The 16,245-nt window shown below is 46.8% G+C and overlaps 1 protein-coding gene across 1 annotated transcript in view; it reads right to left on the reverse strand.

Moving 5' to 3' along the window:
• Window positions 1-360: 360 nt before the first annotated feature.
• LOC135396923 (beta-1,4-glucuronyltransferase 1-like) overlaps window positions 361-16,245 on the reverse strand; it is a 120,889-nt gene continuing 105,004 nt past the window's right edge. Inside the window, exons 6-7 of the mRNA XM_064628163.1 lie at window positions 8,034-8,249; window positions 361-2,224 (exon numbers count right to left, since the gene is read on the reverse strand). Of these exons, the coding sequence (XP_064484233.1) occupies window positions 8,055-8,249 (195 nt within the window). The 3' untranslated portion in view covers window positions 361-2,224; window positions 8,034-8,054. The remainder of the gene's footprint in view (window positions 2,225-8,033; window positions 8,250-16,245) is intronic.

The following is a 16,245-nucleotide window of genomic DNA, read 5'->3' on the forward strand; positions in this document are numbered from 1 at the left end:
CCATCCCTTTGTCCCAAACCATCGATATAAAATAAGAAATGTAAGAACTCTTCTCGACAATAACAGTGATCTTGTTTCAAAGATCGGGATGTTGCACGCAGTGGCGGATCCAGGGGAGTTCCCTCTCTCCCCTCCCCCACAACGCGCTCCGACAGACCCCCCCCCCCCTCCCCAAACCGAGGATTTGCTCTTGCTGGTACTGCTCCTTCTTGCCCGAAACGTCAGGATTGAAGCGTTCGCAGAGAAACCTTACGAACGACACATCATGTGTAACGTCACTGACGATGTCAACCACGTGATATGACTAGAATGAGTAGAGCTGGTTACGACACTGACGTGATGCAAGAGGCTACACAAAACTGACGGTACGTGAAACGGAAGTTTATGTAGGCAGACATCCGTGTCAGTAATTTAAGGAAACTTCTTCGGGTGAAGTGAATATAGGCTAGATAAGTTGCAACGAGAAAAAAAAAATATTGTCATAGGCAGATTGAGAATCAATCTCAGTGGTATTAAAGCCTCTAACGTTCCCAGGAAAGCATCGAACGCTACGAAAATGAGCTAAACTTGCTTTAACAATAAATGGAACAAACAGAAGCTTTACATGGCACATGAGTCTTCAAGAAGTAACGTTAAAAAATACGTATACGTACTTCATGGCATATCTCTTGACTATCTGACTCCGATGTCATCTGAGAGTTATGAGGACAACATTTCGTGTAAATAATGTCATAAACAAAGATAAACTTTAACAACAATCAGTAAACCGTCCCGTAATAACCTAAATGCTATATACATAGTATGAAACAAAAGCAGGTACCTTCGTGACTTTGACTTGATGACTCAGTTCGTGTACAGATTCAACGAGTTTCAGCTAATTTTCGAGCACATATCTGTAAAAGCAGAAAATCTATCAACTTGCTATACCAAACGAGTTTGAACACGGTACTGGATGTGCAAATTCGAGAATGAACGGCCACGCATACATTTACAGCTCTCTGCAACGTTAACTTGAAAGGCGGCGACGGCTGGCCGAGCAGTTGAAGCGCCGCCCTGTCGGCGCTATGTAGAACTATAGAGAAAGAGCGTTGTGGGCTAGCCCACTCATGCTTGGGGATGTTTGTCGAGAAGAGACGCTCCGCTCCGGATGCGCGGAGGAGGCTTCTCGACAAACACCCCCAAACACGAGTGGGATAGCCCAGAACGCGCTCTCCCTGTAGTTCTACGTAGCGGCGATAGGGTGGCTCTCCAACTGCTCCGCAAGCCGTCGCCGCGTTCAAGTTAACGTTGCAGGGAGCTGTACCTGAAGAGGGTATTTCTGCAGCTTACGTACGCACGTGAAACACACAGAGCATTTGTAGGACACGCATGGGGCAGGTCACACGAAATGACAACTATCATATCGCAGAACGCTTAGTTACATAGCCTTTCTTAGTTGCAAAAAAGCAAATTCTGTTCAACCAGTGAACATCATGTCTTTCGTTCTGTACAATAATTACAACATCTCCAGTTGAAAACACGATTATGCACAGACATACATTATGGCAATCGCATTTCAGAAGACGGAGACAATGTAACGTTTCAAACCTGTGCAACGTTTGTAAGATACAACATCACAAAACAAGCGTGACCACACAATCACAACCACGCATCGTGGAAAGAACATGATCAAGACCAGTCAACGCACATGTCACGCCGTCAAACCATCTCCACTTCCATGTACATTGTCATGTAGATTCTCACTTCCAGCGCAGCGTTACATCGTTTCAAGTAGAATCGCGGGAAGGTTGATATGGAACGCCGCTACACTTGGCTTGGCTAAGCTGACGAATGTGCACCTGTTGGGCTTGGTTTGGCTTTTGGCTGCATCGGTACGCTGCGCCATCTATGTGCCGTTATATAAACACGAACCAAATGGAGCGAACAATGTTCTTTTTTTTTCTTTTCGTTCTTTCTTTTTTACTTTCCGATTATGGCCAGACGAAAGCCACGCGTAGCGGCGTTTCATTTCCACTTTTCATTGTTCACGTACTGGTGAAATGCCATTCCCTTCTGCTTTGTTTTCTGATGGTTCAGATGCTTTCCAGATGGCGAGGAGGAACACGTGACAGGGAACGCGAGATGTCATCGAAGAAGTGTCAGGGGACGCCACCGGATTACATGGAAGCACATGGATCCTCGATTGTCATGAACTTGTTTCCGGGAATGCCCGGGAGGGAGACACCTGGTGGAAAAGAAAGATGGCACGTATGGTTTAGCAAGACTTGGTAGAACAGCCGTGTACTTCAGAGACTTCGATCAAGTACGAAGAAAACGAAATAGAAGGTGAGGATCATAAAATTGGTCTGTTTGTAATCCTCACCCAATTTGCACAGCATATTGTATTGCACTGTGCACGCAACTCGGTCCCAAGAGATGTAATCAACCTGCGTAAAATAAAACTGGTTTATTTCTTACCCCACTCGTGATAACCTTTCTCTGCGCAGTTCAGGTGGTGATGTACCCCCGAGCTTGGGAGGAGTTATCCCACCGGGAATATCTAGGCTTGAGCCGTGCATTGCACTCTGTGTGCGTTTGAACTGGTGACGCAGAGAACGAGCTCATTGCAGCTGAAGTAACTCGTGAACTGTACACAGGCTCCGGAGTTACGGCTTTCCGCTAAAGGCGCAGTAAACAGTTCGCCGAAGAATTTCCTAGCTCACAATATCTAAATATGCAAATTCTTTAGCTCTACAGCTCTGTCTGGTTGTTCATTAAAACTGCGCTCATTACAAAAAAAAAAAAAAAAAAAGAAATCGGGGGGGGGGGGGCTGAGAGAGCTTAGCAGAGAGGTTACTTCTCCTTCGTACACCGAACTTGTGCAGTGAAAGCACGCTTTACAGGAGACCGCCACGGACGACTGACGTAGTGAGTTAGGGACACGCTTTGTCTGACCTCACGCCATATTTTTACAGGTTTTACCGCCCATTTTAGTCCAAGTGCCGTCTGATTTAATCCAGGTGCCATCTGAAATAATCCATGCGCCATTCAGTTTAATCCGGGTGCCGTCGGAAATAATCCAGGTGCTATTCAATTTAATCTGTGTGTCATCTGAATTAAGCCATGGTGTTTTTAAACACTATAACCGTGTATTCACACGAGGGACATTCCCGCAGAATATTCTAGAGGAACGAAAAGTAAAAAAAAAAGAAAAACTGCTGATGGAAGTGAAGTTCTGCCGCGTCCCCACTGGAGCGTTCCCACGACGCCGACATATTGGGAGTTAAAGCGGGAGTATGGCAAACGACCATTGGAGCTGTCGTCTGCTACAGAATATCTTCTGACTGAGCTGCAGGATATTCCGCGCGCTTAGAAGAGCACGAAAAGGCATGACTCACATAGCAGACGACAATTGGTCCTGTCGTCTGCTACGGAATATCTCGTGACTGAGCTGCAGGATATTCCCAGCGGGCAGAAGAGCGCGAAAGGACATGACGCACACAGCAGACGACACCGTTGGCCCTGTCGTCTGTGAAGGAATGTCTTGTGCCGGATCTCCAGGATATTCACCAGGGTTAGAAGAGCATGAAAAGACGACGCATATCGCAGACGACACCATTGGTCCTGTCGTCTGCTGCGGAATATCGTGTACCTCAGCTGCAGGATGTGCTTCATGTCTTTCATGGAATATCCTTCGGCAGAGTCACAAGATATTCCGTAGCAAATGACAGGACCAATGGTGTCGTCTGCTATGTGGGTCATGCCTTTTCGTTATCTTCTAACCGCGGGTAATACCCTGCAGATCAGTCACAATATATTCCTTCGCAGACGACAGGACCAATGGTGTCGTCTGCTATGTGCACCGTGTCTTTTCGCGCTCTGCTAACCGCGGGGAATATCCTGCAGATGAGTTACAGGATATTCAGCGGCAGACGACATGACCAATGGTGTCGCCTGCTATACATCAGCTCGCCAACTCCCAATATCTCGGCGCCGTGCGAATGCTCAACATAAGACGCAGTAGAACTTCAGTCCCGTCAGCGGCTTTCTACTTTTCCTGTCACTTCATGTCTGTAGAATATTCCACGGGGATTTCCCACGTGTGAATACACGATTATAGTGCTTAAAAAACACCATGGATTAATTCAGATGGCACCAAGATTAAATGGAATAGCGCCTGGATTATTTCAGATGGCACCCGGATTAAACTGAATGGCGCTTGGATTATTTCAGGCGGCACCTGGACTAATTCAGATGACACTTGGACTAAAATGGGCGGGAAAACCTGTAGAACGCATTCTGCAGGCATTCAAACGCATCGAACAACACATTTCTGTATGTGAACGACAATATGAACGAAAACATTCCGTACACATTAAGACACTGTGGGCAGGGATATACGCTTATTACGGATAAGACACAAGCACCCACAAGCGGAGGAACCCATAACGGAAGCTTACGCGCACACGCAAATTTCGCCGTCGACCTTGCTATAATAGGACGCGAAAAGAAAGGCGCTGACCACTATTGCGCACGCTGTCTACTAAACCCGAAGCAGCTCACTCCAAGAAGTTAAGCTGGGCAGCACGCATTTCCATATTAATTAATTCCCCTCGACTGTAACAAAGGAGGGAGGGAACTTTGGTGCTTATGCAAATGAGGCCGTCTTTCTCTGTGTACATGGACGACGTAAGCTTTGGTAGTGCTGCCGGTTTACGCTACGACGAGCAAAGAAAGTGAGCTTACGTGTGGGTGGTATAATGAGAAGTCAGCGGGGGAGGCATATTGGGCTGCTCTTATTTGATCTCGAAAGACCTCACAAACTCGGTCCATTGAACATCCGTTCCCGTTTAATTCCAATGACTTCGCCATGCTCGTCGGTTGTGTACCCGGTTCAAGGGTAGCGTCCCGTCTTGCGAAAACGAGGACCCAATGAAATGCAGCAGGCACACTTAAGGACACAGCGACGTTGTTTCCGTCGTCGTAAGTTGGTTTTATCGATGTGGTGCCAAAATTTTAGGACGTGTGCGTCTGACCTAGTTTCAGGGGACAGGAATGGTCGATGCGTTGGTTTCTCGCGTTGTGTTGGGGAGGAAAGAGCGATAATAACCTCAGGTTTTATTGTAACAGCGAAATTTCGGCGATATTTACTTAATCGCAGAACGCCCAATCGAAATCCAGCGACACGCAGAACGAGCCATTAATTAGACGAAAGCCAAAAACAATCCAACGAAGCGACTAAGCTAGAAGGAAATCTGAAAGATGAAATAGCACAACCGGAAACCAATAAATAAAGACTCCAATTAAATACGAATCATTCACTGGGGAAATCGAGCCAAAATCCAACAAAGTCCAAGAAAATCTGTCAGCAAACGTCAAAAGTGGAGAAAAAAATTGAAATAAAAAAATAAGTCGAAGGAACGCATTATGTGTAATGAGTATGCGATCTGTAATAGAATATTGAAACACAAGAAAATCCAAGAGAAGCCACTTTGAAATCCGTTCAAAACAAACAAAAACTGCAAATATCCTTTAAAGGACACTAACTAAGCGGAGGGAATACAGAAGATTCCACCAAGTCCAGCGAAGCGGAAGAGGAACTAATAAACTGCAACAAACGCTCAAAAGAATGTATGAAAATCCAAGAAACAATATTCTATCACTATCCAAAATACGAGGGTCGATTGTGGTTGACGGAGACTTTTATTTCCTTAAATACAACGGAAACTTCGGGAAGCCCAAACCACGTCAGTTTTTCAAAGTATTCACCGTGCGCATCTATAGACCCCGCTGCCATCGCTGTGGTAACTCTTTTTTGCTACGTCCACACTACATCGAAAGCCGCGAACGCGGCGAACTCATTCACCGCTTTTGCGGCTTTCGCGACCCTCGCGTTCACACTGTGCTCCAAACGCCGGGAATGCCGGCACTAGTGGCACTACCGTCCACCGCTTCAAAAACTGATCCGTTTCATTCTTCGAACTGTACTCGAGCTCCGTATAACGTCGTTGTAATAAATCAAGATAACAATGGCAAAGCACGTATTTATTGCGTTTTATACAGCAACCTGAAAAGGGATGCCCGCTGCGAGCAGCAGACGGCATGCCTCTACACATGTCTCAACCACGACCTGCTAGATTATAACGACCACGTCGTGGGCACCCCTTCCCAGCGCCGCATTTTTGGAAGCCAGCGGTGGCGCTCCTCATCGTCCCAGTTATTGCTTCCTCAACTTCTACAATACTTTGTACTTCAGCTTACCTTAGTATTTCTGTACAAGCGGTGGACGTTCCACAGATGTTTTATTCTGAGGTTGATTATCATCATCATTCTACGCGTTTTCATAGGAGCTATCGCTGTCGTCTGCTACGGTAGTCGTACATACGCTTCTGCGCGTTCAGAATTCAAATTTCCATCGTCCAATCGTGGCGTGCCGATGGGTAGCGCCCCTGGCGGATCGTGCGGACGGGCTCCTCATAGGGGTTGCTGATTGTGACATGGTCGTTATAATCTAGTAGGTCGTGGTCTCAACATAGTCGACACACTTACTTCCTCGTCTTCTCTCAGCAGCTGCAATGATGCGCTCTTCATATCTACGTTTCGGCTCCTCTTGCGTTTGCTGTCGTACAACATTTAGCGCTACTTTAGAGCCTCGATTATAATTTCGTACACCAGGTGACGCATCCGCCATGTTCGTTGTCCACGCGACTGCTTTCCCGTCCCAACATCCTCGCTCGCGGAACGCGCTGATTGCTGAGCACCATTCGTACGTTATTCCCCTTGACATCGTTTGTTCCACATACTGTGCCCGTAATCTTTGCAAAGTCTCAGCTGGTTTGACATTCTCCTTCACACGGAGCTTGATTACGCATTTCTGTTCCACGGCTTTAGCCGCCATTATAGCTGCCGCTGCTGCACGTGCCGCTGACGCGAGAGGGATTGCACATCCTCCTCCGAACGTTTTATGCGATTACATTTACTCACTCGGTCAACCTTGAAAGACCCTTGTAACACATTAGAAATGCAACGAAACCTCAACATTCGGAAACACATAAAAAACCGTAAAAATAACGAAATCGGAGAACCAGTCAATATGCATGGAAATCGTGAAGAATTCATCAGAAATTCCGATTTCCATGCATATTGACTGCATACATCGCTCATCTACACGCTACGCCTCAATGTGCCATACAGCGGCCGACTATTGTTTAAGCTCGGCAGGGTTTCTTCCCCCAACTGCGTTCTGTGCTGTGTGGTGTAGTTGAAGACGTGGATCACGTGCTCCAAGACTGCCCGAGGTACAGTGCACACCGTCGTACCCTTGTGTTATCGCTGCCCCACCTGGATAATCGCCCATACTCCACCGAAAAGGTTCTAGGGTGCTGGCATGGAAATCAGCTCATACAGTCTGCCATGCACACCCTTGTGCAATTCCTCGTCTCGACAGACTTCTTTGACACCTCGTAACGCTCTTTGTTCGTTTGTTTGTTTTTCGTGCATTTAGTTTTTCGCACATTCGCACTTCATTGAGTTTTCCGCGCTCGCGTCTGAGCGTGTGTGCCTCAAAAAGTGTATACATTTGTATAGTTTTCCCTTTCCCTTTTTTTTTTTCACCACCTTCTTTTCCCTTCATTTGTTTTACATATAATCAGCCCTAAATAACGCGTACTGGAGTAGCCATCCCCGACTAGTTTGGAACTAACATCTCCTTTTCCTTTTACCCCAATCATCAGAAATCGATCAAATCCACACCAAGATAATCACGGTAATATGATATCATGTTATATCAGTGATATATCATATGATACGTATATAATAATCTGATACGATAGAGAATATGATAACTAAATATGATAAAAGCGATAATCTGATGTGACGCTTGAAATGATAAGAAGCACTCAGGACTTACAAAAAAATAAATGCCGTAATAGTGCGAAGTCAAGGCAGAAATTCATGTTCATGTGGTCAGCCGAACCGTACAAAGATACGAAATTAGCGCGAACCATTTCTGGAATTTTGGTGTTTTTCTTTTTTTTTTTTTTCTCGGACCTTACACGGTATGATGCGTTGCTTCCTCAGTAGCATCGTCGAGAGGAGTCCGGGTACTTTTCCCGCAGCTCTAGTTTAAACTGTCGGAAAAGGACACGATTGCGCTCCTGGTCGGCGTCCTTGTCCTTGTGGAAAGTGGAAGCAGTCTTGAGGCCCTGATGCACCACGAAGGCATTGTTGAGCACGGAGAACTTATATCCCGCCACGTGCATCTCGCACACCTGTAAGAGAGGAAGGAGTTGACTTTAGTCATGGGCATCGAGGGTAGGCAGAGGCATCGAAAGGTACTAACAACAACTACTACATGAATGACGATGAAATGACGTGTTTCACCGCAACAATTGCCTTACCACACCTCAGTGATTGTGGGATAATATATGAGCAGGGGGGGGGGGGGGGGTGTCGAGGTAGCTTGCCGTTGTTGGCCGCACTCAAGTGGGCATCGTCACGACTATAGCCAAAAAAAAGGAAAAGAAAGTGGGAGAAAGGGGAGTTGAGGACTTCAAAGTGATGTAGAGGCAGGATGACCGGTACTGATGGGACGGAAGCACACTGTAGGTGAGAGGTGCACTAGAGTGGTCTCTCCGTTAGGCCCGTTGCTTGAAGAAAGCGCACGAGGCCGCGAGTATATATGAGCAGGATGACGAGTGTGGCACGATAGTTATCAAATCCAAGTATAGCAATGTGACGTCACCCGCTCCAAAGAAAGAGGGTGATTGGCTTATCATGTTTTCGGAACTGTCATCGTGAACACCTCCCGATGTACTAAAACTCCCTAAATAGGGAGTTCCAGGTCCCCAAAAAGCACGTTTAGATACCTAGATAGGGAGTTTTAGGTAATCGTAAGCGCTATCCGATACAGACTCCGTATCGCTGTCAGTCAATCAGGTATCAGCAACCTAATGTCAGCCGCTCCAAATGAATCAGGTGATTGGCTTATCATATTTTCGAAACTGTCATCGTGAACACCTTCCGTTGTACTAGTACTCCCTAAATAGAGAGTTTTTTACATAGTAACTCCCCAAATAGGGAGTTTTAGGTAATCGTAAGCGCTATCCGATTTAGACTCTATATCACTGTCAGTCAATCAGGTATCAGCAACGTGATGTCAGTCGCTCCAAATGAATCAGGCGATTGACTTATCATGTTTTCGGAAACGTTATGGTGAAACTTGTATGTTATCCTAAAAGTTCCTATTGTTTCGTGGTACGATTGTGCAGCTGTGCGATTCGTAGTCTATACGCATTAAATGAAAATAAAGAAGCAAAAACAATCGTAGGGTTCCGTTCTTCCGATAAACGATGCACTACTTCGAAGCAGACCACGCCCAGGTGAACATTGAGAGATAAATGCTCGTACATCGAAATTAGGACAACCCCGCGTTAAGTCAGGTTATCATTTCAGGAAGGATGTACCTGAGAGATATATATTAAAACATTTCAAAAGCAATTGGTAGCCAGTATGAGCACTACGCGCGTTCTAATAGTCCGCAGTTGTCTTGGGAAGAGTTACTTTAAAAGGCAGCTAAGTTACAGTTTTTGCACAAAAAAGGTGAGGAAGTTGCACGTACAGTTACGCTGCGCGCGTAGCAACATGTTAAGTTATAGTTATATTAAGTAGTGAAAGAAAATGTAAGCGGTTTGCGAAATTATAGTGGACACATGCGATTCTAAAGTACTGTAAGGCTGAAACACGGCAAATACTGGCTAAAGCTGGTGAGCTCCCGATTGAAGTTCTCCGTGAACGGGAAACGGCTCGGCACTACCTCCGTTTGCGTGCTCACATTCCCCGCCACCCGCTACTCAGGAAAATTCGATACCGCCCTGGAAGCGACTTCTATCGAGTAGCGCAGAGGACACGCCAGACTCTCACTGGCTTCATAACTAAGGACACTATACCGCTGGAAGCCCCCTGGTCTCTACCGGTACCGCCCACTTTTGTACGCCTCCCAAACCTTCTGCAAAGAAGAGATCAGGTCCCCCCTCAAGTCCTCCGAGCCCATTTTCATGCTCTGGTAGACGAGAAGTTTTCTACGTTTACGGCAGCATATACTGATGGCGCATCCCGAAACAGCAAGTCCGCCTCAGCCTTCGTCATTCCATCCGAAGGCGTCGTGCACGGAAGACGCCTTTCCCATCCAACCTCCTCCACAGCTACGGAACTCTATGCCATCCTTTTCTTTCTACAACACATCGCTGATTTTCCACCCCGGGAATGGGCAGTCTTTACAGACTCCAAATCTGCACTTCAAGCAATTGAAAATTCCGGCATACGAGGCCCATCCGCACCCCTAGTCACAGACGTGTTAATGGCTTACCACACTATCTACGCCGCAGGCCACAGGCTAGTTCTCCAGTGGGTTCCAGCCCATTGTGGTGTCGTGGGGAACGAGCAGGCCGACAGCGCCGCAGAAGCAGCACTCTCGTATCGGAACCGGACCCGTATTGTTCTGCTCAGAGGAGACCGCCGTTCAATTCTGCGACGTCTAGTGACACCCCTGGCTTCCCGCCAACGGACAACCGACATTCTTCCCCCCTCTATGTTGAACAGAGTTGATCCCACGCTCGCTTTCCGCATGCCACGAAACACATCTCGTCAGGATGCTGCGTTAATCCACCGCATGCGCCTCGATGTGGCCTTTACAGCTCAGTGGCGTTACCGCTTGAGACAAATTGATTCTCCCACCTGCTGCCACTGTGGTGCTCTTGAGGATCTGGAGCACATTCTTCTTCATTGCCCTCACTACGAACCATCCCGAACCGCACTCTCCGAGTCTCTTCGTCAGCTGGACTCTCGCCCTTTCTCCCTACCGAAATTGCTTGGTCCCTGGCCCAATCCAGCCCAGCAACGCTCTGCGCTCAAAGCTCTTCTGACATTTCTGGACACCATCGGACTTCGATCGTTATTGTGAAGGGGCTCGTTATTTTATTCCCCCCATTCCACCCAGCAATGGGGTAGAGTATCGCCTGTTGCGATGAAACTCCCCACTCTCCAAGGCCGAAAATAAAGTTGTTGTTAAAGTACTGTAACTATAGTTACTGAAGAGGGTAAGTAGTTAGTTAATGATCATATTATACTCGGAGAAAGAGTCATTAGTTACAGTTACTTCCTCGGCAGCACTTATAACCAAATTACTTCCCAAGGATGGACCGCAGCGTACACGCCATCGATGCTGCAAGTCAACTTATAGTCCATCTAAGTAACTACACCGAAGCTCCCTCTCCAAAAGTCAGTCATTGCTGCAGATACAGATACGTATCGCACTGAAAATATTTTCGGTTTCCGTAACAACAGGACCTCTGCAAATCAAATCAAGCAAATCATCTCTGTGGTCGCTCTCCACACGCTAGCACAGGAAGCAAAACGTCATAGACCCCTCGTCACCCAATCAGTGTCCTCCAATCTCGACTCTCTCTGCCTCTACAAATAAATATTTCGTGCGGTGCCATGTATTAACTCTCAGGCACTGGCACCAGCTGTCGAACCCGAGTGAGCCTTCGAATCCGCTTCGACATGCGGCTGCGTTTCTGCTTCCAATACGAAGTAATTACGCTCGACGCCACCAGAGGCGGCAGCTTCACCAAATAACCAATCAGCTTTCTCTTCTTTATCCGTGTCACTAATGGGAAGCGCGCAGAAAAGGCAGACCTAATCAACATGCAAATGGCGAAGTTCGTCTGCCAAATCCGCAGTAAAAGCGCGCACAAAGTCGTCTGCGTTATAAGTGAATTTGATGCTTCCGAGTTTTAGGCTAGGCAGGGAACGGATCACTAAGCGCAGGAAGGATTACTTGATTTTAGACGCAGTCGAGTCTCCGAGAGGATTAACAAACGTGGCGAACTTTTTTTGGGGAAGACCCTGACCTTTGTCGTCTGCTTTGCCTGTTGTCGTCTGCTACAACACCCGTTACAAGAGGCTCGCTACAAAAGGAAGATCTGTAGCGGAAGACATACTACTTCGTACTTTTTAATAGTCTGAGAGCACTTCTGTACAGCGGATTCGAGAAAATGGAAGGCACACACGCGAGTATCGCGGATGCAACGGCAGAGTGGAAGGTTGTCCATTTGTAAACATGCGGTTTTGATCGTTACTTGCCAGGTCAGAAGTGGACAGATGGCGTTGGTATAATAGACATCTCCCTGTCTGTAAACAAATGACGTCGTAGTGTTCGACAGCGCCACCAGTTTGGTAGAGTTGAACTACGCTCGAAGCTAGGGGGCAAACAAGGTCGCGCACGAAAGCCACGATCTTGAGGGGATTACGATGGTCCCTGAAAGGGACGCGACCTTCGGTCCTACTTTTCTTTCAATAGGAGGCAGCGAACAAGTACCCATTCGTGGAACCCAGCCCTCCCTTTCAGATTTGTTTCGGTTTCAGTTTCAGTCTGTCTACCAACGTCATGATGACGTTTCTCGGGTAGAGGTCTATTCATTGCAAGACCCTAAGAACCGAAACCTACAGCTCAGCGAAAGAGATGGAGAATGCCGTCTAACGTACCTGGGCACTTGAAACACAAATTCTTCAAACAACTTGTTTTTTCTAGTGCTCTGCAGGGCTCATTTTGAAAGGATGAGGTGAATGTGCAGCTTGTCTGTTGGATAATTCGTAAGTCTAAAATCAGGGTTGGCGACACACGTATTTCGCCTCCTAATATCGTTGGTTCCGTCATTAATTAGCATGCACAATTATTTCACATTACTATAATTAACGATTAGGTAACCCAAACGGCAGCACTGGACAGCTGCCGAGCTGTCCAGTTCTGGTATGGCGGCGTTTGGGTTACAAACTCGTATACTATACGTGCAGCCAAAGAGCTTCGAGTTCTTTTATTTCCTCATATAATTACCGATATTTCACAGTTCAAGAAAGTATCATGTGACCCCCTCATGCAACAGAACGTTTCCAACAACGATGGAAATTGATGTTCTGAGGCTGGAACACAGAAGAAAGAACAAGCACACAAAGCCTCAAGTGCCTAAGAACAATGAATGAAGAAAGAAGGAAGTCACTGAAAAGGTTAGCCAGCTGGCAGGTGAGCCAGCCAGGACTCGAACCCACATCTTCTGGACTGCCGGTCCAGGGCTCTATCAAGTGAGCTAAGCTAACAGCCCTCTCCAAACACTTCCAAGGTAGCGTCATCTGAAGGGACAAACCTGGACCGGCAATCCAGAAGTTGTGGGTTCGAGTCCTGCAGCTGGCTAACCTTTTCAGTGACTTTCTTGTTTCTTCATTCATGTTTCCAACACGTTTTGCTTTGTAGTGCGCCTCGATTTGCAGCAGCATCTTTCTCTCTCTCTCTCTTACTACTGTTTCCCTTACACTATGTTTATCCACTGATGCCTGTATCGGTCGTTATTCCCCCTCCCCCTGCCTAATGACGTATAAGCTTTGAGGGTAACGCAAGTAAATAAATAAACGACAACACACTCCGAATCCGCATCAAGTTCCATCTTAAACGATGTACCTATATAGCAAAACCTACCGTGCCATATAGCAGAGAGCCGAAAGCTCGTCTTCCATAACGAAATTTACAAGCCACGTACGAGAGGCACGTGTCCGAACGGCATATCGCTATCTCCCTTTAATAGCCTCCTAAATAGCCTCCGAACAGCACCGACACCCTCGAGCGCCAGTAACGCACCAGTGAATATAATTAGCTTCGGCGCGTTATAAACGAGGCTCCGCTGAATCTAGCGGAATATCCCGCCGAGCTGCCGACAACCCTGGGCCGCATTGTTAGGAGAACAATGATGCACCATTGACACGAAAACCTCAGAGCCATCTAACAAACTTGGCTGAATACGGAGTTGCATAACAAATTGAACTGGGCAAAATCGATGTCCCTATAACTGGGCTGCGGTTATGTATAGCGTGTGGATATTGACTGAGCATCTTTTGTGCACGGCGCTTACGCGCTGGGACACAGTGTTGCCAGTCGAGCCAATGGAAAGGTTCGATGCAGAGTGTGTCGGTGAAAATGAATCAATAAGCTTTTACAACTGATTGTCCTCGCCGGTTAAAGGGAATGGGAACATACTTTAAAGGGGCATTAAACTGGTTGCCACACTTTGCTTGAAAAACAACTCCACAGAGTGAACGCGGGGCTTTCATTGCACCTAAATATGTGCGAGACTTTTTGTAATCCAAGTTATTACGAAATGAACCAACACGACCCAGAACGGTGGTGGTGGTGATGATGATGATGATGGAACTACTTGCCGTAGTCGGCCGCGCTAAGGTGGGCAACGTCACGATTATCGCAGAAGGGTCGTGCGACCTGGGCCGACTTCAGAGAGCCGCACTGGCAACCACTAGTAGTCACATAAGGCTTGTGTTTGAAATCGTCCGCGGCGGTTTGGCTAACATCCCGACTTTATATGTCCGCGCACGAAGGAGGGAGAGGAGGAATTCGGCACAGTTCCCTTAGAAGTTGGCCCAGGACGCACATTCCCCAGGGCGTCAGTCGTGAAGATGCCCACCTCTGTGAGGCCGACAACAGCTAGCCCTTTCACCATCATCACCACCACCACCGGAGGCATTAGGCGAGCCTTCTGTATATATAGGTGACGCTGAATCAGCGCACCTCTCTCCATCCTCCAATGCGTCAGGAAACGTCACTGAGCTACGCCAAACACAACCCGACGTATCGAAAACATTTATTTCCTCCGTCCCGAATGACGTTTTGCGCCGCCAGCCAATCCCAGACTCCCACAAGGTGAGCCGGAGAGAGCCCGGTAGTGTAGTGCGGGCCGTAGTCTAGTGGCACTCCTCTAAAGACCTTTTATAAGTAAGAAAAAAAAAAAGGAAGCAGCAATGTAACTGGTGGTCCGCATGAAACGTCAAAATGACGTCCTCGCTACTGTTGTGAGAGAACCAGAGGTCGGAGGACGTTTCGGATTTTTTAATTAGTCCATAATTTCAGGAAACAGTTTCCAAAGTTAAATGCACATTTGGAAATTGATACATCGTTCTTATAAAAGCGCTTCTTCTCGCCAACACGATGTAGCGAAAACAACTTTAAACAATAACACTTTAGCAGTGGAGTAAACTAAAACTTTAACAGTAACGCATTGAGTGCATGAATCATGTCACAGCCAGCACTTCATGCCGTCATCGGCAGAACGAGTAAATATCTTGGCAGGCACGACGTGTCTTCGCTTTCAGGGAAGCGCATCAATTCCCTCCGTACTCTCGGGCGCTTGAAGCGCACTCTAGGTGACAAAGAAAGTGCCGCTTCATTTTTCATATTTTATTTATATCACGCACTCTGTCCGAAACCCTGTAGAAAGCACCAAAGAGACGTGGATACAAAAGCTGGAGAAGGTTGTCGCTGTTCCCTCTGATCATAACAACCCGCTAGAAAGGGTGATACCAATCCTTTCTTATCAATAGATAACGTTATGCTAAAGGCTATCCCCGAATATGATTCAAAACTCGGGAACTTTTCGAGAACAAGGACGGCAGTTTTGGAACCAGAGTCATTTTAGTGAATTCTTAACGCGATCACGTCCGCGTTTGAAAATGTTCACTCGGAATTCAAGAGGTCTCTGGGAATCGTAAAATATACTCGAAAACGTCGCGTTAGCAGTTTATGAATGATTTATTGCGCGAGCAAGATTTCTTCCCCCATCGTTGTACAAGGGCGCTAGGTTCTAAATGTTGTAACCATTTCGGTGCCCCGAAAGAATTCCTCTGGCGCGGCCTTCGTTTCATGACGCCGGAGGACAAGCTAAATGAATCAACATTGCTCGCAAACTTCTCAAGACATTTGTTGAATCGATATTTTCCGCGAAGAAGCGATTTTCTGGAACCGGAAAACGAAGAAGTGAAATTTAACACCGATTCAATTTAATGATTTTTGCTTGCCGTTACGTCAGCTAAATATCCCAATGACGGTTTCCGGACTAAAGCATGTCAAGGCACACAACACCTTCGCAGGGTAAACAAATTAGAGCAATAAATAAATAAATAAATAACAGTTTGACAGACACTTGACAGGAAGACTCGCGTCGTGCTATTCTGTGTGCGACCGGCGTTTTGAATTCATCAAAACCCTACAGCGGCACTAACGGTTATGTGGGCATTGAACACATTGTAGTGAAACGGAATAAACGAACTATATATATACAAACTATAGTACGGGTAGTGCGAAGAGACAATAGAATGAACTGAACCAGGTTCTTAGGCACTTGGAGGATTGTGTTCTGTTCGTTGGTT

Source organism: Ornithodoros turicata, chromosome 6 (assembly GCF_037126465.1).
Source record: "Ornithodoros turicata isolate Travis chromosome 6, ASM3712646v1, whole genome shotgun sequence".
Lineage (NCBI taxonomy): Eukaryota > Metazoa > Arthropoda > Arachnida > Ixodida > Argasidae > Ornithodoros > Ornithodoros turicata.